General features: G+C 33.3%; 1 protein-coding gene across 1 annotated transcript in view; it reads right to left on the bottom strand.

Moving 5' to 3' along the window:
* LOC126968218 (uncharacterized) overlaps positions 1 to 27,835 on the bottom strand; it is a 93,160-nt gene that overhangs the window by 46,105 nt on the left and 19,220 nt on the right. The window contains exon 2 of the mRNA XM_050813086.1: positions 4,087 to 4,328. Within this exon, the coding sequence (XP_050669043.1) occupies positions 4,087 to 4,129 (43 nt within the window). The 5' untranslated portion in view covers positions 4,130 to 4,328. The remainder of the gene's footprint in view (positions 1 to 4,086; positions 4,329 to 27,835) is intronic.

Genomic DNA, 27,835 nt, shown 5'->3' with positions numbered 1-27,835 from the left:
GTAGCAAAATGATTTTAAAGGCATTTATTACAATGCTTAAGATTCTCATTTATTTGCCTACATAAGCGTAAGAGTAATTAATGTCAGTCAGTAAGAGGATAATTTGGTATACATACTCAACGTGATTTCCAAAGTTTCAAGAGTTTAATTAGTTTAGAATTGCTTTTAAGATTTACTTTGTTAGATTGAGTTATTTTAGTACCGAAATTAAGAGAAAGTTCATTATATACAATTGTATAATGTTATAATATAGGCCATTTATACACTAAAATTAATTGCACATGAGAATCTGTTTCTATGGAGCACTATGCAAAGAATTTTCCTATCTACAAATAAGATAGTGTTATATGAATAAAAAAGATCGATTCAAACATTAATATTCCTCCACATAACATTAAAACATGTAAAATAACCCAAAATCTTGAAGCTAAATTGTTAAGGACTACTTTGTTCGCTTCCCAAACACTAGCTAGGTACAAAAGTACAAGTAACTTTATTACGTTCAAGTTTAGTTTTGAAAGACTGTCGAATCTATGGTCGAGTCATTAAGATTTGTCCTAGTATTTTTATTTGTATTTTCTGGAACGAAAGTCTAAAAAGTTAAACAAAATACTTATTATTTTTTTATTTTATTTTATTCGGGAAACAAACAGTACAACTTAATACACTTAAAAAATTAAAACTTAAAATATAAATCACTGACCAATAAAAGTTTCCACAATTAAATAGTACATAGAAAAATGCGAGCAAATTAATTACAATTTAAATTTGTATTGAAAATAATAAACATTAATTAAACATAACATTGAATTGAAAATAATAAAATATTTAAAGAAAATTATTGATAGTTTTAGTAATAATAATAATAATAGCATACATTTTTAAGGTAATAAAGAGCAAAATTATTTAATACTAAAGAGAATAAATTAAAACTAAGACATTTTCTTAATTTGTTCAATCAACTTCTGTAACGACCCTGAAAAGTAATCAATTGAACAGTATTCTTTGTTGTATACTAAAAAAGAACGATTAATGAAGGCATTTTGTGCATAGTTAGTGCGTGTAGTATGTAAGTTAAATAAAGAATTAATTCGCGAAGATTGTCTTGGACATCGGAAATTAAGGGAATTAAGAAGAAGTGGAGAGGCAATAATATTATGAAGTAATTTTAGCAGAAATGTTTGATCCTTTACCTTACGAAGTTTTTCCAGAGAGATTAAGTTAGGAACACATTGATCGATAGCGGAACACCTAAATTTTAAACGCTTTAAAAATTTAAAATCTTTACTAACTCTAAGAACAAAACCAAGCATGCGATAGGCTTATGCAGTCATACATCTATAGTGATGAATAAAGGTTAACGAGGAGTCAAGGTGAACGCCCAAATCTCTCACTCATAAAACCCATTCGATATGATTTTAATTTAAAGTGTATTTGAATTTAATAGTATTTTTTTTGCGAGAAAAAGATATTACGTTACATTTTTTAATATTAAGTTGAAAGAGATTATCATTGCAATATTTACACAATTCATTCAAGTCATCCTGTAATAAGCTACAATCAGAAAGTTTACTTATTGTTTAATATATCTTCATATCATCAGCATAGAGAAGAATTGAAGAATGTTTAAATACTGCAATAATGTCATTAATGTATAGATTAAATAAAAGGGGTCCAAGATGAGATCCTTGAGGAACACCAGAAGTAACAGGCAAGAACGTAGAGCAGCAACCTTTAATTGTAACAGCCTGGCTTCGATCCCTGAGGTATGAAGTAAGCCAACGGAGGAGGTCGCCGTGTATACCGAGTTCTTCAATTTTACGAATTAAGATTAGATGACAGATTTTATCAAAAGCTTTTGAATAGCCAGTATACACAACATCCACCTGGAAACCTTGATCCATTGCGGTAGCTACCTGATGAACAAACTCACGTAAGTTGGACTCCACAGATTTATTGCTAATGAAACCTGTTGCTTAATGAATGCTGTTGAGGAATAATAATGGGTAGAGAAAAGGAAAAACACAATCGAATATAATTATTTCAAAAAGTTTAGCTATACTACAGAATTTGGATATAGGTCTGTAATTTTGCACATTGTGCTTATCACCTGATTTAAAAACTGGTACCACATAACTTTGTTTCCACAGTTGAGGCGTAACGCCACTACAAATAGATTTTTGCAATAATAAATAAAGAGGAAGCGATAGAGAGCTACGACACGTCTTCAAATAAATAGGAGGCAAGCCATCGGGCCCACATCCCTTATTTATATCCAGTTTACTGTGGTATTTATTAACTATGATAGGTGAAAGTGAAACCGATCCTATGCTAACAGAGCTATTCTTACTCGAAGCACTTACACAATTATAATGGTCTGTTAAGAAAGGTGACTCATAAACGGATTCAAAATATTTACTAAAAAGAGAACAAATATCATTTCCGTCACTTGCCGTTAATTCGCTTTTTTCGCTCGGACAAATGATAAAAAGAATTTGCTACAATTTTTTATTATATTGAAGGTAACAAAAATAAGGATAATCTTAGAAGATCACAAGTCCAGACAGCAGTACTTCTTATTTGAATTGGCTCCACCCTGTCTTCGTGAGAAAGGATTATAGCAAGCAAGATAATGATAACGCTTATGGGTTACTTTGGTGTGAAGGTTAATTATACTTTATTAATGCTAAGGTCAAGGACTGAAAACGCTAATTTAGCCAAAAAAAAGCAGTTCACAACACGTTGAGGTCACTACTAATCGTCCACATAGAAAAACTTGTGGTATGGCTTTTAAGAAAACCGATCACGACGCGTTGTGGCAATGACTGAAAGAGACTTGATTGATGAATATTCATAACAATACCTAAAACGTTTTAGTATCTGTACGTTGTAATACTACCAACTATACTCAGGACGCGCCTTGGCGTGTCTCTATGGCCACAATAATTCGTTGTTGTCGTATATCAAATACAGAACACATATTTCGCTATGAGGTATTTCTATGACTGCCACAGTGAGTCGAAATTGTTTTCATAAGCGTCAATACACGAATTTTTAAACGTAGTCATTTTACAAGTAAAATTAAAAAATATGTACAATTATTTGTGTGTTCTGTCTGAATGTATGTATTTGTTTTAGTTTTATAAGTTATTTACGAATACGGTCATAATAAGGTAGTGTGCACGATATATTCTTAGCATTTTTAATTTGATAAACGGATGGATGAACGTCGTTCCCTATTTGGATTTAAGACTATTACTAGCTGCTGCCCTCAATGTCGTCGGCTAGGAAGCTTTAAAGCAGCAAATTTACTATTGCCACATCTAGTATAACCATTCACTATATGTAGCCTATATTTGAATTAAATCTTTTTAATTTTAATTTTTCCCGGACGTACATACAGACACACAGACATGAATACTATAAACAACTTTTTCGACTTCGGTATTGCTTATAGAACTTATAGTAAGTATTATTTAAAATATAGTTTATACTTTGTTAAGATTTTATTATAGACATATAAAACGAGCGAGAAAGGAATATGATATTCCAAAGGTGGCAGGCGCGACTTAGATATATTTATGAAAATAAAGGACGAGACGATCAGGATATTCAGCTGATAGTAATTGATACGCCCTGTACATTACAATGCAGTGCCGCTCAGGATTCTTGAAATACCTCAAAAATTCTGAGCGGCACTACAATTACACTCGTCACCTACATACACATAAGATTGTTAAGTATCATTTGCCCAGTAATTTCACTAGCTACGGCGCCCTTCAGATCAATACACAATAATGCTTACACATTACTGTTTTATAAGGAGCCGGCTAGATTATGATATAGGAGTGAGTGTGGATGAGGAAAGTAAGATAAAGATCTTTGTGGAGAACACTGGGAAGGCTTATACTGGAAACCATGACAATCTAGGAACCGGTGTCTAATACAGTAAATTATTACCTAGATAATTTTATTTACCTATATAGAAAAATTAAAACATTTAGTAAATTGAAGATAAGGAATATAAATGTACTTATAGATAGATTGTTAATCAAGGCTATTATTATAATGATAGAAAATACTCACTGCCGATGAGCCAGACTAACACCGCAGTCAATTGTGAAGCCATTATGTTATTGGGACATCTGTGTCACAGTCGTCAAGTAGGTAGACGTAGACGCCTCTTGACGCTTCCAACGCCGCCTCCACACTACCTCCTTCATTTTCAAACCTCACACACTAATATTGGATTTTCTCTTGTAATTACTAAATTGAGCTATTATTATTAAACGTGAATCTTGTATTTGAACATTGCGGGTACAGTGAACCTGGAACAAGGAAATACATTTTATATCAACAAATGTTTGTACTAGTTTTAGAAGTATATTGTTTAATATAAAAATAAATGAAATTTACTCAAAGTCTAAGTCAAAATATCTTATTGACATAAAAACAAAAGATTGCTCGTCAACGTCAATCACAAAAAATACAATTCAGATACATATACATATTAATTACACAAAAGTTTAAACATATTTTCAAAACAATGCAATCCAGTGAAACAACACAAGGCTGAACCATAAAATCCATAAAAAAAAAAACTATAATACTATTCAATTCCATATTGTAATATCGTTTACGTAATCTTCAATACTGAGTAATAAGCATTCGACATAAGTCTGCGTTTAATAAAAGATTTAAATTTATTTATTGATAATTCAGAGACACTTTTTGATAATTTATTGTAAAAATTAATACCATCGCATGCAAAAGAATTGTTTATTTTACAGAGCCTAGTAGGGGGCACTATAAGCTTGTATTTATTTCTAGCGTTCAAATTATGTGTTATTGTTATATGTATTATATATTTACATAAATGTATACAGGCTATGATATTATTTTATATACAGTAGTAAAAAATATTAAATAGTAGTATAAATTTTTCAGTTCAATTTTATTTTCTCAATATTTTCAGTAAAAAACAAAACAGAATATTTATTTCAGTACACTATCAAGCTAATTGCATTGAATTAGTTTAAAACCACTTTAAGATCAGTTCTGTAATGTAGCTGTTTCGTAACAGTATGGTCTTGTTAAACATCTAATTCACCAATCCATTTGTTGACGACCCGTTGATCCCTCACATGTCAACACTATATCGGAAAAAGAGGCTTTAATATGGGTATGGTATATGGTATGGTATCATAATATGGGGTAACTCAACTGTAATAAATAGAGTCTTAATAGAGCAAAAAAAAATTTTTTTGAGGGCTGCAGCGGGAAAAGGACCCCTTGAAAGCTGCAAACCCGTATATAAAAAGGTAACTTATTAACAATTGTTGAATTATACATATTTGAGTGCTGTATGTTTGTTCGAAAAAATTTTAGCGAATTCAGTAAACATGAAAGCACTTGCTGTAGAACTACATTATTTCAGAGAAACTGTATTTGTATGTGCATAAAAATCTATAATCACATCCCAAAAATAATAAGAGAGGTATTGTCAAATAGGAATTTCTCATCTAAATTGAAAATATACCTTAGTAAAAACTGCTTATATTCATTAGATTATTAACCAAAAACTTGACTATATACCATATAATACTGCTACTAATCTTTTGTTAAATTGATATTATTGTTACTAATGATTTAGAAATGTATTTTATAAAATTTGCACGCCATAAATGTGGCAAACATGTACTTAATAATATTTATGTAACATCAATCTAACATGTTTATGCAAATATAAATTTTGACTTTGTGTCTTCCGCCATTGTTGGCACCATACACTCTATTATTTCCAATGTAACTCCATGGGAAATGTCTGCATCTGAATAGCTTTTGATCTGGACCAGCTAGAAACCCAAACTCAACTATTTTAAGCTTTTCTCATGAAGTCTGTACCTATTTTGGTTGCTAACATATTTAAGTTGTTACACAGATAAGCATTAAAATGTCTTTAACTACATAGATGTAATGAAGAATTGTCGTGAAAACATTTTACACATTTGTCCAAACTGTCTGTGTTTTAAAATTTTATTATTATATATTAATTCGTAGGTTGGATATACTGACACATATTATATTTGTATATTAAGTATGTCACGACAATATTGCTTATTTTTTTATTTATTGTTAAAAATTTACAAAAAACAAACTTTTGAACAATTTAAGCCATCCTCAGGAAACTTAAGTGTTTATGTGAGGAATAGCGAGTTCACTTATTCTAAACTTAGAATATTTTAATATTGAATAAATTATCTAAAATTAACCGAATAAAGTACAAATTATTTTTACATATAATAACATGACTAAATTAAATAGCAAAGGAGACAAACCAAATAAAAATAAAGATAAACAAAAGAAATAATGAAAAAATGAGACCATGAGACACCCAGGCTATGCTCATTATTACAATACTTAATAGCGCCTGTATATATAATAATATCTCATCATATAACTACTGGCAACACTAGCATAGTAAATGGCTGGCTGGAATAGATGCCAGCTCTGATTCCAGTAGCTCTATCGAGACGTGTAGATAGTACTAAGTACGATGTGCGTCGCAATACCAACCACCACAAAGACTCATTGAGACCGGTAAATTCGTGACTTTCGCTGCTTTCGATTGTCGAAACATGCCCATGCACGACATACGTCTTATAAATATAATCCTTTTAAGTTACATTAAGGATTGGAAGTGCGGCAACTACCACTACGCCCACACGTTGACGTGTCACATGTTCTGTTAAACTTTGCTAATTGTTGAAACTAGAATGCCGGGTTGCCTACAAGTAATAATAAGACAATGGGATCACATATCAATAAGTATATTGTCTTTTATGAATTTTAATGTAAAATAACACGAAGCGTATGATACAAAATTTTAAAGATGGCATTGAGTGTCAAGATGCCACGCATACAAGCGTCTAATAGTTGCCGTAATAAAAGAGCTACTGTTCTTAGTTAGTGCGGTATCTAGTTGAAGCGCAGCGGAGGCCAATCCTTAATCTAAGCCATTTACTACAATACAATATACAAAACTACTCTGCGTATATAATATCTGTATGTACATGAAATAGCTCTGAGAGTAAACACGGAGAAGCTTTTTATTAAACATATCTTCGACGTCGGTGATATATCGCCTCACGAGACACTCTATACAAGACGTGCGTTTTGTTGTCAAGAGATCGATTGGACTCGAGTAAAATAAATTCGCAAATTGTAAAGCGCCCGGCTCCCAAGCGCAATGTTTCAGTCGGCGACACTTTCGAAGCGAACGAGAGTACTAATGGCTTCACGCGTCGCCCCCGTATTCAATAAATACCTCCCCTGAACCCAACAAGCTTAATCTATCTATTGGTCGTCATGTTCTTTCCAATTCCAAGCTTTTAAGTGCGGAATTTAAATAATCTATTTCAATCTTTCGCGAGAATGAGTGGATTTTTTCAGGGTTTATTCGTTTCCAATCTACACAATAAATCTTAAAGGATTTACTGATTGCAAAATTCTTATTCGTTCGCTTTTAAAATACTTTGAGAAGAAGATTTTAAGAATTTCAGCAGCTACCTTGTCACATTTCGTAAATGTTACGATTACTGGTTGAAAAATAAATAAAGAAAATATAAAAAGATATTATGTATGAAGAAAAAACCAAATACTGAACGTTACATAAATAAAGTTAAAAATGTTAAAAAAGTATTGCTAAATTTTAGTTTTTTTTTTTAGTAATAATTATATTTCTAAAAAGCTTCTTGCTGTCAATACATCGTAACTCTTTCAAAGACATTATCACCGAAAATGTAATATTTCTCAGAATTGTTGTTTGAAAACATACACGTCTTCTTACGTTGCATAGTTGTTATTTAATTTTTCAATGACAAAAACTAGTAATGCCAATGATGACTACCAAGATAATGGTTTACTGTTAATCATACCTCTATTTGATCCCACGATACAGTCTCCGACTAGTGTGGCGATTCAATGACAATCACAATTTATTCATATAATATATTAAAAGCTTGTAAAATATTTGTAAATAGAAAGAAAGAAAGAAAAAGTTTATTCATGACGATAGTACAATAAAACATAAAACAAAATTGAGAAATATTATTTTCTATACGTCACAAAGTGGTCCCAACTCAGCATATTTGCTGGTTTGAAAACCAGCGCTGGTCTTCCGTTGGGCCATTTGGTGACGTCGCCTTAAAGATAATTATTATATAGCTACTAATGCGTAGACTGAGTAAACAAGTTGAGTTGTCAATTTCTGAAGTTTCTAAGTTGACAGCTCTGTTAAATGTCAATCTGAGTTCGAAACATTACAGTAATAATATGTGATCACAGATCAGTATTCAGTTTACAATTTACATTATTTATTCATTATTGTTTGTTTTTGAGTGAAACAAAAAGAATATACATAAAAATATTAACTAATTAAAAGTAACCAGCTATATATAACTAAAAACGACAAAAGTAGAGTACCTACTCATAATTGCACTACTTAAATATGGGTTAATATTAATGGACTGAGATGTAAAATAAAACTTTACCTGACATAGATAATGGAGAAGACACTCTTGGTGAGTGTGCGTGCACCTTGTATTATAATATTATTAAATAGAAAATACTAAGCAATATACTTTTATAAAATACTGGTTTCATGTCTCAGTGTTTCCTGCTTTTTTTGATGATCTAGCATAAACTGTTTGAGTTTTAATTTAAAACTGTATTTCTTGCATGTACGTAAATGTAATTTTATGAAAATGCATTTGTAAAAAGATCGATTTAAATAAATTATTCTTATTCTTATTCTTATTAAAACATATAAGACAAAACAATATTTAGCTATTCAAACAATAATAATAATCTTTTTACTCATAATCGGGTTCTAGTGTATAACGAACATAAACCTTAGTATGTACGGGGTGATTGAGAAGTCTGTGAATATCGCAGAATTGTTCTGAACTTCTGGAAGGAGTTAGGCTGGTTGGAGTAACTGGCCAACACTGCTGGCAAATGAAAGCAACTAAGTAGTTGGTTTTATTTGCAAACGCAGTAGAACGCAACATTCCAACAATCATTAAAACAAAATTCTTGAACACGAATCGTTTGATTTCGTTTGACGAACGTGATTGACATTAGTTGGTTGGTTGCTTGTAACTTTACCGCAAAAGCAAAAAAATATAATAAACACATGCCTTTGAGGAATGTAACGTAGTATTTTTTTATGGAAAAAAATGGACCAGACGGGCTCGACGTTCTGCTGATGGTAATTGATACGCCCCGCCCAATACAATGCAGTGCCGCTCAGGATTCTTGAAAAACCCAAAAATTCTGAGCGGCATTACAATTGCGCTCGTACATAACATGTTAAATCTCATTTCCCCAGTAATTTCACTAGCTACGGCGCCCTGCATATCGAAATACAATAATGCTTACACATTACTGCTTCACGGCAGAAATAGGCGCCGTTGTGGTACCCATAATCTATCCGTCATCCTGAGCAAAGGAGCCTCCAACTGGTGGTATGCTCAATATAGGATGAACACACAAAATAATAAGACGTAAATCTAAAGCAATAGATGTTTTGATTTATGCAAAAACTTTATGCAAAGTCGAAATAAGCCAGCATTTTGTACAATTGACAAATAAAACTGAAACTGAGGAAGTACAAAGGTGGCGCCGTCCACCAGGAAATAGAAACAGAGGCATTCCTTGGACGAGATGGGAGGGTGAAATAAAAACCATAGCTGGATTGTTCTGGATAAAAAATAAATCAACGGCAGTTATTTATTTTCGTTCTAGTAAGTTTATAAAAACAGTTTTGAACACTATAAATAGATCGTCTTTATTAACATATTTTTATAGACTTATAAATAGTCGTCAATAGAATTGGTTACACTACGCCGCTTTTGTTGTGAATCATCAAATAGTCGGCATAAAACTCAATAATTGATGTTCTAAAATCAGTATAATTGATAATACAAATAGCTGTACTATAAACCTATAATTTATAATAATAACATTTACAATGAGTAAAGGTCGAAACAACAACAAGCAACAAGACGAAATACCAATTAAAATAAACTAATAGAAAAGTTATATTAAACAATAACTTAATAATATTATTATTCGCCTGATCAAACAGTTCTATCGCTTGTGCTCAGAACACAACTTGAGTTGTTGACTAAACAATACCAGTTTATCCCGTGATACAGTAATTTGGATTTCTTTGGAGGAGGCCTACATCTATTCAGTCTACCTGTAGAATGATTCACTGTTTATAATAAACAAATAATAACAATATTATCACTTAAAAAATAAAACACTTTCATGTTAAGACTTATTTAAGAAGTTAAATATTTTGACATTGCACAATTGTATATTTGAAGCGTGAAAATTTGTAAAACAAAATAATCATTTATTTAAAGGGCGATTCAATTGAATTCTCGTTCCACCAGATTAGCGGATAGACTGGTTTATGACCACTGTCCCAGAACAACATTATACCTTAATAGTAGCTACGCAATGTGTATAAAATGATTTAATTATCTACCTCTAGAAATAAGAAACTTACCACAGAAACAATTTACTTGACTCCTGTTTAAACTCTGTTAATTGACAATTTTAATCCCACACAGGTCGATATTTCAAAAACGCTAGAACATAAATTTATATATTTCTTAACAAATGCCTAAATTCAAAGTTACATGGTAGCTTCGATACGATCGATTGTGACGAACATCCATACAATTTGTCCAACCTCTGTTTCAACCCCTCCAATCCGAATATTCGCAATAAATGGTAGCCAATGTCCTTTTTCAAGCTCTAGTTTATCTCTGTACTGAATTTCATTTAAAATCGTTCCGTTATTTAGGTTAAAAAGCGTTACAAACAAACTGACATTCACATTTATATTATTAGTAGGGATTTAGTTGCATCATTTCGTTATAACTCATTCGCGATTTTATGTAAATAAGTGACAAAATAAGCAATTCATTCACCCGAAGCAGCCATACGTGATACGCCCAGCCAATGCGAGTGCAGTGTCGTTGAGCGTTCTTGATTGAATGTAAAATGCAGAATTCTGTGTGCCATCACAATGGCGCTTGTCATTTTGAAACATAAGATGTGAAGTGTTATTAGACCAGTATTAACACTAGCTACAGCGCTTTTCAAACTGCGGTAAAAAAGACACCGCATTGATCGGCCAGCACCCTGTGCAAAAAATCCCCACTTATAGAACTAGTAAAGTCTTACCCCCTTATTCATAATGGTCCACTAACTTTAAACAGCCACTTAGGAGTGTTTTTCTCATTCTGACTTAGGTCAGTAGAAGAAGACAGATTGAGAATTAGCAATGCTTTAAGTTAGCAGACTATTATGAATAAGGGGGTTACTAGTTAAGTTTAACTCATATATTAAAATTGTAAAGGCTTAAAATATCCCCAAAATATTGTATCATTTAAGTGACAGCAAGCGGTCAGTATAAACCAATAAAAAACAAATCATATAAAAATAAACTAATATATTATTTTATTGAACAACAAGCTTAATATGATATATTTAGTGAAAAGAATATTTCATAAAATATCTACTTCATACCTCTTCTCACAAGGACAGCATTACCCTGCAATTACTGTAGATTTTCTTAACGAGGAAACTGGAAGTAAACACAAGCGACTAGAGCTTGAGGTTGTTTGGAAAGCTGTCTAACTAATTGCTTCGTTAGGAACGGCATGGAACTTAAATATACACGCTTTAATGTATAATATAGAAAGTGAAGGAGGTCATTACTCATTAACTTGCAGCGCCTTGAACTGAGCGAGATTATGCACTTTGAAATATTTCATCAACCCGGAGTATAGACAATTTCCATTCCATGCTTGAATACTTATCAAATCAAATCTAAAATATTTTGGTAATCATAGGTAATTCATATTACACTTAAGATATATAATTTTTTTTCATACACCTCATTCGGGAAGCAAATTTTCGAGCGAGCAAGAAAGTCTAAGGTCGCTCTTTTCAAAACAGATTACGAAGTAGCAGTAAGTTCAATAAGAAACAATATTTTTTTTTTGACATTCATAAGTGTCATTTCCGTGACCTACATGAATAAAGTGTTTTTGAATTTGAATTTGAATTGGATTATATGATGAAGTGATGCAACATGAATACTCAAACGTAAAATTATATTGTAATTTGTTTCGTATTTTTTGTGTATGACAATTTACGGTCAGGAAATATACTTTTTTTACCATTCGTTCGTATATAGGATGAATAAATTTTCTGCATTGAAACAATTAGTGTGGTCGAAAACTACGCAAGCTTCGAAATATGTTCTAGTCAACGTCAGAAATTTGTAAATGATTAAACAAAATATTTAGTTGCACAAAACTAACTTTATGATATTATGTTATATTTATAAATTTAGTTGATTTCTAACAAACATTTATATATTTCAACTCTTCAAAATAAACAATTTCCTCATAACGTAAAAGGAAATAATTAGACAAACACGCGATTTCCAATTTCTTTTCTTACTTTCCATTAAGTGGCTCACCTCACGGAAAGTTGCCTCGCACATGCTTAATGCAAATTTAAGACTTCTATGGTTTTCCCATTTTGAAATGGTACACGGGAAGCACCAGCTTTCGAATAAAAAGCCTCATCAAAATCACCTAGTCGAAAGTTCTGAGGTTACATAAAAAGAAATACCTTCAAATTGAGAACCTCCTCCTTTTTGAAGTCGGTTAAAAAGACGGCAGATCATTATACAAATGCTGTGCAAGGCAAAAACTAGTGCAGTTGTAGAATTTCAGAATGCACTAGTTGTTTATTTTTTGTAATTTACCTTATGTATTTAAATGCAACGAACTGTAAAATCGTCGTTTCAAGCTTGTTTAAGCAAATATTTTACATACAAAATAGAAATAGGGAATATCTTCAAGTTCTATCGGACCATTACACCACACTCGATACGGATTCGTAAGTTGGCCACGCTTCGTTGCTAGAACCGAACCATAGCTTATCTCCTTCAGACTGAAGCTACTAAGGCGATCTGAATAGAAAATGCTGCTATAGATTTTAGATCACAGACTTTTTATATCAAGATTAATGTTATGTCGTAGGGAATGCCTATTTTATATTGTAATTGATGTGCTTTCCATTGGAAGTATCCTGAGAATAACTATTTAACTATATTTTTATATATACTAGCTGACCCAGCAAACGTTGTATTGCCTATATTAAAATCGCGATACAAAAGTAACTGTTGTTCGTAGATGGGTGAAAATTTTAAGTTGTATGTATTTTTTAATGTTGATTCATAATCAAACAAATTTAAAAAAAATGTCAAAAACCCTAAAAAAAATTTGGCGTGGACCACCCTTAACATTTAGGCGGATGAAAAATAGATGTTGTCCGATTCTCAGACCTACCCAATATGCACTCAAAATTTCATGAGAATCGTTCAAGCCGTTTCGAAGGAGTTTAACTACAAACACCGCGACATGAGAATTTCATATATTAGAAGAGATTTCCACCTATATATTGACTCATCGCGATATCTCTGGAACCATAAGGCGTAGACATTTGAAATTTGGTAGGAATATTCCTGTCGCCGAGCAGAGGTCAACTTAGAAGCGGATTTAAGAAATTCCACCCGCAAAAGTTTTTTTAATTATAAAAAAAAACAACGTCTGTCGGGTCAGCTAGTATTTTTAACCGACTTCAAAATTGGAGGAGGTTCTCAATTCATCGGTATGTTTTTTTATGTTTGTTACCTCAAGACTTTCGACTGGGTGAACCGATTTTGATAATTCTTTATTTATTTGAAAGCTGGTGCTTCCCGTGTGGTCCCATTGTAAATTGGTCCATCTGACAATGGCATCCATGAGAAAACCATAAAAGTCTTAAATTTGCTGTACATACGTATAGCAAAGTGGATGATAAATTTACGAATAACTCAATATCACGCCAACCGATTTCGATGATTTTTTTTATTGGAAGGAAATACTTCAAAGATAGTTTGGTTAGGTTCTGATTACGAAATCCATGACAAAGTAACGGAAGCGCTTACGTTCAAAAAAAAATTAAAAATATTATAACAAAAAAACAACCGATTGCAAAAACACTATTCCAAATAAATATATATAATATGCACTAAAAAGTATAAAAGTAATTGCGTTTTTTTATACAATCAAATGAATTAATCTAATTTTAGTTACGATTATTGTAATTTTTGGAGTCGTTGTCATCCATGATAGGTTTCTCACTACATACATATCCTCGACACATCTCACCTATAACTATGTAGTTATAGGTGTGATGTGCTTGAGTCGTGAGGAGGCGAGAGCTGGTCGCGGCGGAAGGACACCCATTATAAAAATAACAATAATCGTAACTAGAATTAGATTGTGTAAAGATACGCAATTATTTTTATACTTTTTAGTGCATATTATATGTATTGTTTTGGAATAGTGTTTTTGAAGTCGGTTGTTTTTTTTTATATTTTTTATTAAATCAGAAATTATTAAATGTGATTGTTCCATGTCGCTATTTCCTCCTCTGACATAAATTTTACTTATAATCAAGTTGTCATGATCAGTGTTGCTGAGGTATTCAGTCCCAAGTACTTCAAAATGTTGGAAAAGTTTGATTTCCTTTGTTAAATATTGGGAGGAAATCTCTCAATGTTTTTCGATGTAAAGAGTGATGTGTCCTCAAAAAGTAATAGAATTCGGGTGACTTTGCAGGCGAAAACAATACTTTTATATCATAGTTTTGAAGCGTGGCCTAGTACAAATCCTGGCCAATTTGATTTTGTGCGGGATGAAACCAGGTTCTACTATCTGTTTCCAAGCGTAAACTTGTGCACGAGTGCTGCTTGTGGTGCCTAGTCGACCTGTTATAGTTAATAAATCATTGTATTTCGCTAACGTGATTATTAATTAAGATAGACCAGGGTCGATAATTTTGCTGCTACGAAATAACAGGTATGAATAATTCTCTATGAAATGCCTTTTGATAAGCTTAAATTTTCCGAACATTTACCATTATAATGTATATTCTTTTTTTTCCACCATCGGAAAGTAGAGATTTCAACAAATAGAAAGCACACGAACTTTTTGAAAAAAGCTGATATTTTGAATTGGGTGAATTTTCGATTGAAAATAAGGGTTCTTTTTTAATATGTGAGTCAAAATATATATTTTAATAGTAAATAATATAATAATAGTATTTTATTAATATTAATGGTATATGATTTGAATAAAAGGTGTGTTAAATTAAATCTTTTTTTAAGTTTATTTTATACTTTTCAGATTTCGAAGTCGGTTTTTTTAGCTTAGTTTTTATTGTAACAAACGCTTCGTGTTATTTACGTTGAAATTAATAAAATAAAAAATACTTACTCACCAGTAATATATCGCCATAATATCACCATATGTGATTTTAATAAGTGTCTTTCTTATTTCTTGTAGTATTATTTTTACAAAGTTTTACTACGTAATCCGGATTTTTAGTTTCAATTATTTGTAGAGTTTAACAGAACATGTGGCACGTCGGCATTGTTCGAGACTGGCTCGAATACGCCCACTTGGGCGTAGTGGCCGCACTTTGTGACTGTTCCAGCGGTATCTTGTTGCAGCACAGCGGATATTAAGGATTGCTCATCCTTAATCTAAGATTAAAATATATAATAAACATTCACAGATTTAGGATCTTTTGACAGATGACACAAATTTATTAAACAAGTCTTAATGAAGCTTCACGCAACTAGGTTAAATAGTTTTATGTTTTTAGGAAAAATGAGGTAAAATTAGTAAATCTACTTTTTGTTGGTTGTCTATGTTTAAAAACTGTACTTCGTATAAAAACTGTTAAGGGAATCCAAGATAGTTTTAAATAATAAAGCCTATCGTGGCTTTCGAAATCAGTATTATTGTTTCCACGATTTTTAATGTGTACACACAAATACGGCAACGCTCCTGTGATTCCTCGGGTGTAAAAAGAGAATGTGGGCGGTGATAATCACTTAACATCAGGTGACCCGTAGGCTTATTTCTCCTCCTCTTCCATAAAAAAATTTCATTACAAAAGTGTTATTTTATTTTTTTATGACATTAAAGATTGAGACGAGAAGGACGTCGAGCGGATGGTATTTGAAATGTCCTGCCCAGGATTCTTGAAAAAACCAAAAATTCTGAGCGACACAACAATTACGCTCGTCCCAATGAGACATAGTCAAAGTCAAGTAAACTTTATTTAAATAGGCTTAAATTAAGCGGTTCCGTATCGTCATTATAAATATTTCTTTTAAATTACTGAATTTACCATATTATGTTCGTTAAAAGTTGAGCTTGCGAGAAGAACATATAAGAAACACATTTCACTAGCTGCGGCGCGCTTCAGACCGAAACAAACACAATAATGCTAGCACATTACTGCTTCACGGTAGAATAGGCGCCGTTTTGGTACCAATAACCCACTGATAATGGTATTACGACTTAAGGTTATTTATATTTTTCGTTATTAATCGTGGTGTTAGATAAACAGGGTGATTCTAAGAGCTTGTATATGGTTGCGGTTTCCGTTAGGGTTAACATAAGGTCCAAATTCATTAAGAAGCAAACCTTCCTGAATCAACACTATTAATTATATTGGTGGCGTGTTAAACGATTTTGGTACAGAACTCATGTTCATTCAGTATGTGGGAATTTAAAGTCCGTATTTTACGTCCGGGTAAATTAGTTAATAGTCATTACATTGAAGACATTGTTTACTTATATACGAGGGTAACACTTAAATTGTTTAGAGCTGGCCAGTTAGAAACATTGATAATAAAAACTTTTTTGAATTTCATTTTTAGAATTATTTGGTAACCAAATATACCTATAGTATATTGCATTCATTTGTCATTTGATTTTGTGAATTGGCGGCAAATCTAAAACTCTTAATAAACGTAAAAATTAAGCTATAGCGAGAAAATTTTCGGTCAATGATCTATTATGACTTTCGATGTGGGCTTACTCAACAACAAAGCTATGATATGCTGCGATCAGCATTTCTTAACTGAGCCCCATATCGTGCCACTATTTACAATTGGTTAAACGAGTTTAAGCGTGGACGTAGCAATCTCAATGATGATCCGCGTGAGGGACGTACTTAAACAGCGACTACCGAAGATAACATCATTGCTGTGCGACGCATGATAGAGGAAGATAAGAGAGTGACTTATCAGCAGACCAACGACCAGAAACACCTTCGCATGGACTAGTGTCGCCAAATGTTAGATAATTTCAACGGCGGTGACTCAAATGCTGTATTTCACATCGTCAGAGGTGATGAAAGCTGGATATATTGCTACGAACCCGAAACCAAAAGATAATCAGCTCAGTGGGTGTTTCTTTTCCAGGATCGGCCAACTAAGGTAAAGAAAGGGAGAAGTTAAGGAAAAAAGATGATTGCCTCATTCTTTGGTCGGAAAGGTCATTTCGCGACAGTTGTGCTAGATGGAAGGATAGTTATTGCAGACTGGTATGTCAAGCGCTGTTTGCCTGTTGTCTTGGAAAAAATTCGAAAGCTGCGCCCTCGAAGCAGGATCCTCCTTCACCACGTCAATGCTTCAGTGCACTCCGCAAAACGGACTATTGAATATTTGACTATGGCAGGTGTCGAGATAATGAGTCATCCGTCATACAGTCCTGACCTGGCGCCCTGCGACTTTTTTTTATTCCCAAGAACTAAAGATAAAATTCGAGGTATTCGCTTTACGAGCCCTGAAGATGCTGTGGAAGCGTACGAAAATGCCATAGAAGAGACCCCTAAGGAAGAATGGGCCCACTGCTTTTCTCAGTGGTTCCATCGAATGTGTAGAGAGGAACGGAGGTTTCTTCGAAAAACAATTATGGGCAACTTTCTACACTAAGCCGTTTTTCATTTTCTAAACATTTTCAGTGTTACCTAGGTACTTAACCTGTAGATTAATTTATAACTTTTTACTTTATTAAGTTTCTCTTTTTTGTGAATATTTATTTTTATTATCAGCTCTTTACGCCTGAAGCACAGGATTACCTAGTTCAGGCACAGTGTTATCTAGCTTTTAAGTAAGACTTGTATTATTGTTTTTATTCTGTAATTTAATAATCTCTTACTAAATAAATTGAAATTGAATTGAAATTGAGTTACAAGCAATTCCCTATTTCTAGAGTTATATATAATAATGTGCAATATAAATATGTGCAACTAAGAATACTGAAGTTCTTTGGTCACGTCTCGAGAAATGAGGACTCGATATAGAGACTGGTAGTTCAGGGCCAGGTGGAAGGAAAGACAGGTTGATCGCCAACCCGCTGGATAGACGCCATCACAAAGGCTACTGAGTCCACCATGCTCCAGTATACTCACAACGCCTCTAACCGTCAGAAATGGAAGCACATCGCCAGGAGAGCTACCCTCAGAAAGGATATCGACCCACCGAATACCCCACCGTGTACCTCGTCAAGGCAATCACGACCACTCTGACAAGAGTGTCCGACTAAGAAGAAGATATAATAATGAAAATGAAAGTATTATAAAATAACAGCATTCTATTCTTTTATAGGCAACATTACTATGAATATGAGCATTACTCTTATAACCGTTAAGTAAACACAAGTTAATATTCTCAGTGCCCAGTGAGGAAAACGACAAAATATATTCAAAATTGTATCGTTAAGCTCCCCCATAGACTTAATATGATGTATATAAAGAACCAGTGGGAGGCTCCTTTGCACCGAATGCCGGCTAGATTATGGGTACTACAACGGCGCCTATTTCTGCCGTGAAGCAGTAATGTGTAAGCATTACTGTGTTTCGGTCTGAAGTGCACCGTAGCTAGTGAAATTACTGGACAAATGAGACTTGACATCTTATGTCTCAAGGTGACGAGCGCAGTTGTAGTGCCGCTCAGAATTTTTGGGTTTTTCAATTATATTGAGCTGCACTGCATTGTAATGGGCAGGGCATATCAAATACCATCAGCTGAACTTCCTCCTCGTCGACCCTTATTTTCATTAAAAAAAAGAAGCTAGACCTTGTACCATATAAATTTAACGCTATTATAGCAAAATCCGTTATACTGTACTAGAGTTACACAAGTACACATAGACTGATCACAGACTTAATTTTCATAAATAACATGTTTCAGAGAGTAATAAATCATTTATTAGTAAGAAGACCAGAGACATTTTAATTAGATACAGAACTACAGATTAAGTTACAACATTTTTATTCATAATTACCAAGTAAAAGCCACTACGGAAACATAAGTCTTGTTCCTCAGTTCAGTAAGAATTTATGGTACATTTGTGCTTATCACATCGAATCGAGATAAAATCCATTCCAAAGTTATGTAAAGAAGTTAATTCCATCGAATGAAAACCGTATATTCTCTACAGCTCTAGGTGTCTCGATTATATTGAGACATAAAATTTATGTTAAAATTTTCGTTCCAATTTTAGTATCGGGATTGGAATTTTAATGAAACAGTAAATTAAAGTTATTGTGTTTATGATTCTGTATATTGTAGTTTTATGTAGGTATAGTGTTTTTATTTTGTATTGTATGTTATTTAACTAAAAATATCTTTGTGCGCACCCTCGGGAGGAGAGAAACATGGAATTAAGTAGTATGAAAGTAAATGTACATCTGTAACCATAAGTTTAGTATTCTTGGTACGCTTCCACTTAATGATAGTTTTAATTTTATGTAGTCATAGTATTGTAAATATAGTTATAAGATTTGTTTTGTTTGAATAAATTTAGTCTTTCATAAAATTAAGTATATAATGTGTGAAACGTGAGGTATGGTTACATTGGACAATTATCTGTTGTGTGGCGAAGCGATGAATGATTGATAACTTTGGGCTGTCAAGTAGGCAGTTCCCGGCTTACTCTCCTATTATTACGATGAACAACACTTTCGTACATATTTTAATAGTTAATTTATTTGGCTGTGTTTTCTTTTGTTTTTTTAGGCATACGTCTGTATTATAGATGTTGAAGAAAAACGAATATGGATCTTTATTAGAGCAACAGTGGCCAAAATGATTTTTTATAAATTTTTCTTCGTCCGCAATATGTGTAACCATTTATTACGTAAAACAACTGCATGAATTGAATGCAGTTTTAACCGATGTAATATCAATATATATATATATTGATATAATAATCTATTGATATATAATCTGATATAATAATCTACCGGTTTACATTTAATTCCCATCTGTCTCTACAACAATAAAAGTGAAACTCATGATTCTGCATTTCACACGCACGGTACAAAGGTACAAAAAAAATCTCTTAGTAATTGTTGTGTGGGGCATTGACAGATGTAAAAGTTATATTAATATACGATTTTAATTATCTTTGGTTATATATACATTATATACATAGTTATAGGTGAGATGTGCTTGAGCCGTGAGGAGGTGAGAGGCGAGAGCGGGTCGCGGCGAAAGGACACCGATTCCAAAAATTACAATAATCGTAACTAGAATTAGAATGTATAAAAATACGCAATTATTTTTATACTTTTTAGTGAATATTGTATCTATTGTTTTGGAATAGTGTTTTTGAAGTCAGTTGTGTTTTTGTTAAAAATTTTTTGGGTCTTAATAACTCTTAAAATAAATAGTAAGCTTATGTATATTCAATATGACATAAGAGTTCAGTTAGTAAGGAAATGGAAAATATGGAGGCAATTGCAATAATTTTGTTTATCTCATTTTCGTGCAAACCGATAATATCTCACATTTCGTCGTAGGCCTTCTGAACGTGTTTATTACAGTCGTATTCCAAGCACATATTCAGTACGTCATTACATGCTCCTTTTATTACGTTACGAATGTTAAAATCTCTAAGTACAGCTATCCTTTTTGTTTTGTAAGTATTCCCAATACAAGTACTTGAGATGAAAACATAATAATTATGGACCGCAAAGAGCCGATTCTTCACATGGTAATAAAAGGAAAGTTCTTTAATAATTTATTAAAAAATGATTTTATTAATAATTGATTTAAATACAGTCTGAAATGTATATAAATATATCACTTTTAAATCTGTTCATCTATACATATAAATTGTAAACATATAGAGTGTCTGTTTGTAATATTGAAATAACCGTTTTTTACTACATGTATATGAATAAATATACAGTACATACACCAAAATAACATTTTTTACTTTTTTTGTCTGTCTGTCTGTCTGTCAGTTTGTTCCAGCTAATCTCTGAAATGGATGGACCGATTTTGACGGGACTTTTATTGGCAGGTAGCTGATGTAATATGGAGTAACTTACGCTACGTTTACTTTAGCAAAATTATTTTATTTTAGAAAAAAAAAAGTAATGATGAAATGTCCAAGAAACGATCTTCTAACTCTAAAAATCATTTATATGGAAAAACAAAGTTTGCTGCTAATAATCAATAAAATCGGTTCACAATTGTAAGAAACTCAGGCACCATTTACATACAGATAGCTCGCGAGCTGAATGCAGTCGGGGCCTGTGGTAAAGAGCGGGAGCATCTCCCCCCGCTGTCCTCAAGCCTCGCCTCGTGCACCTACAGTGTAGTGCTGTGTCGTAGTCGTCGCTTACTGACTGATCCAAGTCCATCAAGTTCCGTTCCAAGAAAAGGAGTCTTTATCCAACGCCAAGAATGAGAAGTGACGAAAAATGTTTTAGACATGTCTTGAAGAAAAGAAGAACAAAAATTTGAGATTTAATTATTATTAAATTGGTTAACTGAAACCGATTGTTTAAATTTATCGACACACTCATGATGTTGGTCATCAATTATAATTAGGTCACATCACTAACGAATTCCTGAACTCTGCATTCAACTCGCGCGTTATCTGTTTTTTTTTATGGAAAAGGAGGACAAACGAGCGTACGGGTCAACTGGTGTAAAGTGATCATCGCCGCCCACATTCTCTTGCAACACCAGAGGAATCACAGGAACCTTTACGGAGCCTTACGCGGTGTTTTTTTGAAGGTACCCTTGTCGTATCGTCCCGGAAACACCGCACAAGGAAGTTCATTCCACAGTTTTGTAGTACGTGGAAGAAAGCCCCTTGGAAAATCGCACTGTGGAGGACCGCCACACATCCAGATGGTGGGAATGATATTCTAACTTGTGGCGTGTCGTGCGAACGTGGAATACGGCGGCAGGAATTAGGTGAGCTATTCGGAACAGTCCCCGTGATAAATGCGGTAGAAGACACACAATGAAGCGATGCGACGGCTCTATGCAACGCCAAGTGATCCAGCCGTTCACAGAGCACTGGGTGCCCGACTGTACAAAAACTGTCCCACGTAGGGTCAGTCCAACGACGTCTGAACGTACGAAGTAAGTGCTTCTCAGTTCAGTTGTTTTCCAATATGTTATCACTTAACTATTACTTTTGTATCGATGCCGTGGCAGAAATTGAAGTAAATACATATTATAATATATAGTTTTAATGAAGCAACAGTATATATTTTCCTTGTTAGTAATTGAACTATATTCTCCCTTATAGCCATTGTGCCCTAGTTACGTCTATCGAGCAGAGTTTGCAATTTGGATAAATAGGTTATTATTTCAATGAATATTTATAAGATAGATCAATCAGTTCATAGACTTCCTGGCGCTGTTCGATAGATTAATTTATAGCTAAAGAACCGGCTGTAATTATCAATATTTTTCTTGTTCCTTGTCTAATAAATGAGTAATGATTTCGGCACATGAATGGTAGTGTAACGTGTTGCACCTTGCACTTGTTAAAAGTCGTAAAAAGTAATTTATTTTCTAAAAAATAACTTCTTAACGCCAAATGCAAATACTTTTTAACGCCAATTAAAACACTGACCCTCTTGGGAAGCAAAGAGAGAGAGAAGAAACGGTACACGACACTTTCACAATAATCTTTTTGTGCTCTTTATTAAAATATACGATATTATTCTGTATGTTTATTATTGCTATCTACTAATCATTATCATAACTTAGACTCAGATAGTCAATCGCTTAGAACTTTAAAAATATTTAAATTTATTTATCACTTGCGGCTGGTATATTTATGAAAAATATGTATTTTGGTTCTTGTTCTTTTCATGTTAGTCATCTTACTGTTATACTCGGATGGAACTTGAGAGGTCGCAGGTTCCATCTGGAGTCCTGCATCGTTCATAAATTTTGGTTTCATAATTTAATTTGTATAATAAATCCCAGAAGTGGGAGTTATCACTTTCAAAAATAACAAATTGTTTATAGGTGCATGGTACCGGTTAACAACAGGTTTGTCGCAATCTGGCTATGGTATAGGTAACGAATATTTCCTATATCCTATATATAGGATTGGATCCTATCCTATTGTTGAGTATGTATTTTGCATTGAAGCATTGTATTTTTTAGACAATGTAATGTTTTAAAGTGATTTCCCTTAATTCTGATATTAAAAAGAAGGCGTATTCTACTGTCGACTTACGTCCGTTCCCAATGTTCAGTTAATCTCCGGTTGTGGCCTACTTGAGAGAAAAATCGTAACTATCGTTGACTCTTCTGTCCCAATAAACTTAACGACGGTAATTCACCTTATCCGTACACGCTGTCTGTCAATGGAATGAGATATAGCTTGCCTGCGATAGAAGTTTGTATGGAAATTGCAATTAACGCGTCCCAATATAAGGTGATTAGGATGACCTATCGGGTATATTGGGACAGCTTCAGATTATTGACAGGTAATTACTGACAGTAGAAGGAAGTAATTTATCTCTATCTCTGTAGATAGTTGGTTCGAATTCGCTTTGTACATTAGTTTTGGTAAAAATTTAATTTGTACCACATATTTTGTTATTATTCTATCGAAATAATTACGTAGCGTCTTCCAGATGAAATCTAAATCACCGGAATTTTTTCCATATTTAAATATAATATTATGCAAAGACACGGAGCCGCTCGAATTCCATTAAAGGGATTTAATGTCTTAATAAATGCTACCCGACCTCGAGCATTTTCTCTTTAAGAATGAGAAACATTCTCTTTATTAACATTGCTTAAGATACGTTAAAATTTTTAACGTTTTAATTCAATATTTACATAGTACAAAAAAAAATATAACATTTATATAACCTGCGACCTGTATAGGCGAGTGGTTAGCGATCCTACCTACTAAGCTAGAGGTCCCGGGTTCGAATTCCGGTAGGTGCAAGCATTTATATGATGAATATGGATGTTTGTTTCCGAGTCATGGATGTTTAAATGTACTTATGCATGTTTATATGAATTTATGTATGTTTAAGTAAGTATATTGTATTAAATATATCATTGTCTTGGAACCCATAACACAGGCTATATATGCTTAACTTGGGGCAAGATTATTTGTGTAAAAAGTGTGTCAATATTTTGATTATTATTATTATAACGGATCAGCGTAGTTATCCAACGCGGTAATGTTGCCAGTGTTCTTGTTACATTTCCCCGTAATTGATAGTTTTAATTTAATGAAATCATAGTAATATAATAAGTAACTTAAATAAAATATATCCAAATCTTGTGAGCCTTCTTGAGTGAAAATTCCGCTAAGGTTCGTCTTCAGTTCATCCGACACTTGTTCCACCTCTACATGAGGCATCCTCAGGAGATGTTGACTAAATTTTGGCACGAGAAACTGAGTCTCGAATTTATTAATGGTCGCGATGTTAATGAAATTACAATGGGGCCCCCATATTGAAGGATTGGCGAACAGACTTAGTTCTGCAGCATACGCGGTTAAAAAAATTAGACAATTAACTGACATAGATACGGCGCGACTAGTATTCTTTAGTTATTTCCATAGTATTATGTCCTATGGTATATTGCTATGGGGCAACGCTGCCGATATTAATACAATATTTGTGCTGCCGAAGAGGGCTATTCGCTCTATTTATAACCTAGGTCCTAGGGAATCATTGAGAGCAAAATTCAAAGAAATTAACATCTTGACTGTTGCTTCTCAATATATTCTTGATAATGTAATGTATGTTCATAGGCACATAAGTGAATTTGCCAGAAACTGTCATAACCATAATGTTAACACCAGGAATAGACATAAACTGATGATGTCTACTACTCGGCTAAGTCGAGTTAGTAAGTCTTTTGTGGGGCGATGTATATGCTTTTACAACAAGATCCCAGAAAATGTTCAAAACAAAGGTGTTACGTTATTCAAAAGAATTGTTAAAAAACGTTTGTGTGGTAAAGGTTACTATACCATAAATGACTTTCTTAATGATACCACAGATTGGGAATGGAGCGACCGCCCTCAGGCTATTAAATAATAAGTTTAATTGTACAATGTTACTTTGTAAATGTTACTTTAATTGTAAAACATATTTTTGATGAAAAAAAAGCCCGCTGAGTTTGTTGCGCCCATTCTTCTCAGGCCTGAGGCATTCACTTTGGAATGGGTGGTAGTTTTTTTGACTTTCAATAAGTGATTTCACATTCTATTTTGAATAAAAATATTTGAATTTGAATGATGGGTAATCTAAAAGATTATTTTTAGTGGACTGTATGGAAAAAAGGTCACAGGGTTCGTCTCCTTATAATACTATTTAGCTCAGAGCAGTAAAAGTCCAGACCAGACCTTGATATTTTCTGCAGGCCCCGCCAAGATGTCCTTCAATTTATAACACCACAGACACAGCTTATTTTAAAATTAATATGAATTATGAAGAGCTCAAAATATTAAATAAAAAGTTTATAATATAAGATAGCGGTGCGCGCGCGCATCGAACGCACGGATTGAGATGCCGGGGTCAACGTACACTCTTCACGGTCGCTTCGCGAATGACGTCGCGATCCAAGTTAGCCCTTTCATTCTACGCGATGAAGGTAATTGGCGCAACCAATTAATTAACCAAATTAATATACTTTCTACAGTTTCATACAACTCAAACTCAGAAGGCATAATAATATTTTTCCTATTTTATAATCTATTTACATAATTTTCCTTTAGTTAAGTGCTTTAAAATTTATTAAATTTATTGGTGAGGCAAATTTTACCAATGCATCTAAATGTGAAATATCCCCATTGTCTTGTATCAAAAACCATAGACAAGTTGTAAAAACAGTTGCTGGTAAGAATACTCCCAAACGACTCTATCTTGAAACAACGAATCTTCATCCTTAGAGTGTAGGTACTGTACGGTATTGCAGATATAAGTAATGTTATCATATTGTGTCAACGAAATAACTTTTATGCTTGTTAATAATCAGAATATCAGTGTTATTTGATAGGAATCCATTTGAATCAATTTCAGACTCGAATCTCTACACAATGATCGCGTATAACTCGGCTGCTAAGAATGCGGTCTAACGAACGTTCTTTCCAGTCCTAACGTATTTTTTCCCGAATTGTTGATTAAGTACTGTAGTTTATTTGAACGCGTCAGAATAAGATAAGATGCCTTAACTTGCACCTTGTGAAATATTCCCATCATACCAGAGCCCTGCCAGATAGAATGTTTAGGGCAGCCTGTCATATTAGTAAAAAAAAAATTGTTGTTAGAAAAACCCGAGCACGTTCGATAGAGGTAAGTTTATTATATGCAGTAAAGTATACATTTTTTTATGACAATTATAAGGGACGATACGAGCCTGACGTGATGATAATGATACGCCCTGCACATTACAATTTAGTGCCGCTCAGAACTCTTGAAAAAGTCACAAATTCTGAGTGCCACTATAACTGCGCTCGTTAACTTGAGTCATAAGATGTTAAGTCTCATTTGCCCAGTAGTAAGGCGCCCTTCAGACCAAAACACAGTAATCCTTATACATTAATGCTTCACGGCAGAATAGGTGCGGTTGTGGTACCCATAATCTAGCCGGCATCCTGTGCAAAGGTGCCAACCACTGATGGAGTGGCATTTTAATAATCTGTCAATTTGAGCAGATAATAAGTATTGCGCAGATGGAAAAGTCACAAAGTTTCAAACCAATTTCAAACCGTCAGGTAGGGAATTCCTCCACATAATTGTCAGATATGGGTCAGGATGACAATGGCATCAATAATAGAAAGAGTATACATCACGTACACTTTTTTCTTTTTAGCATCTAACGTTCAAAATCCAAGTGCCCCCAACGGTCGAGGAAATCCCTCTAGCTCAAGTTATATTATTAAAGAAACTCAAAAAGTTATTCAAGGAGAGTTTCTCGTACCGTTTCTGAGAAGATAACTCAGACCGTCAATTGTTTCCGAAGCGGTGTCAGTAACTTTAACATCAAAAATAATTCTCAAAGAATCAATTATGAAAAAATCAATACTTTTTATGATGTCATTGGTGGTTGTTATTCACTTTAGCACCTCTGTTGTATTATTAATATATAAATTTACTTCTAGTTATAAGTAAATTTATTCCAAAAGTTTAACTTTCTCGGGATTACAAATAAACTTGGTGTAAAGTTATAGCTGAGAATAAACCAAGAATATGTAAAATGTTGACTATATCAAATTCAAATTCAAATATTTTTATTCAAAATAGGATTCAAAATTACTTCAGAAACTGCCATCCATTCAAAATAGACTACCTCACACCGAACACCCTCAAGCTCTTTAATTATAAAATTAAAGAGCTTGAGGGTGTTCACATCATTCCCAGTTTGTGGTATCATTGAGAAAATCGCTTATGCTATAGTAGCCTTTCCCGCACAAACGTTTTAACAATTCTTATAAATTTCGTAACACATTTGTTTTGTACATTTTCTGGGATCAACTGAATCGCTGACAATACTATTATTATGAAGTTTTCCGAATCTCGACCAGCTTTGCAAATA

The sequence above is a fragment of the Leptidea sinapis genome, chromosome 15, assembly GCF_905404315.1.
Source record: "Leptidea sinapis chromosome 15, ilLepSina1.1, whole genome shotgun sequence".
NCBI classification, from domain to species: domain Eukaryota; kingdom Metazoa; phylum Arthropoda; class Insecta; order Lepidoptera; family Pieridae; genus Leptidea; species Leptidea sinapis.
Note: the sequence above shows the minus strand (reverse complement) of the source record. Positions and strands in the feature narration are given on the sequence as shown.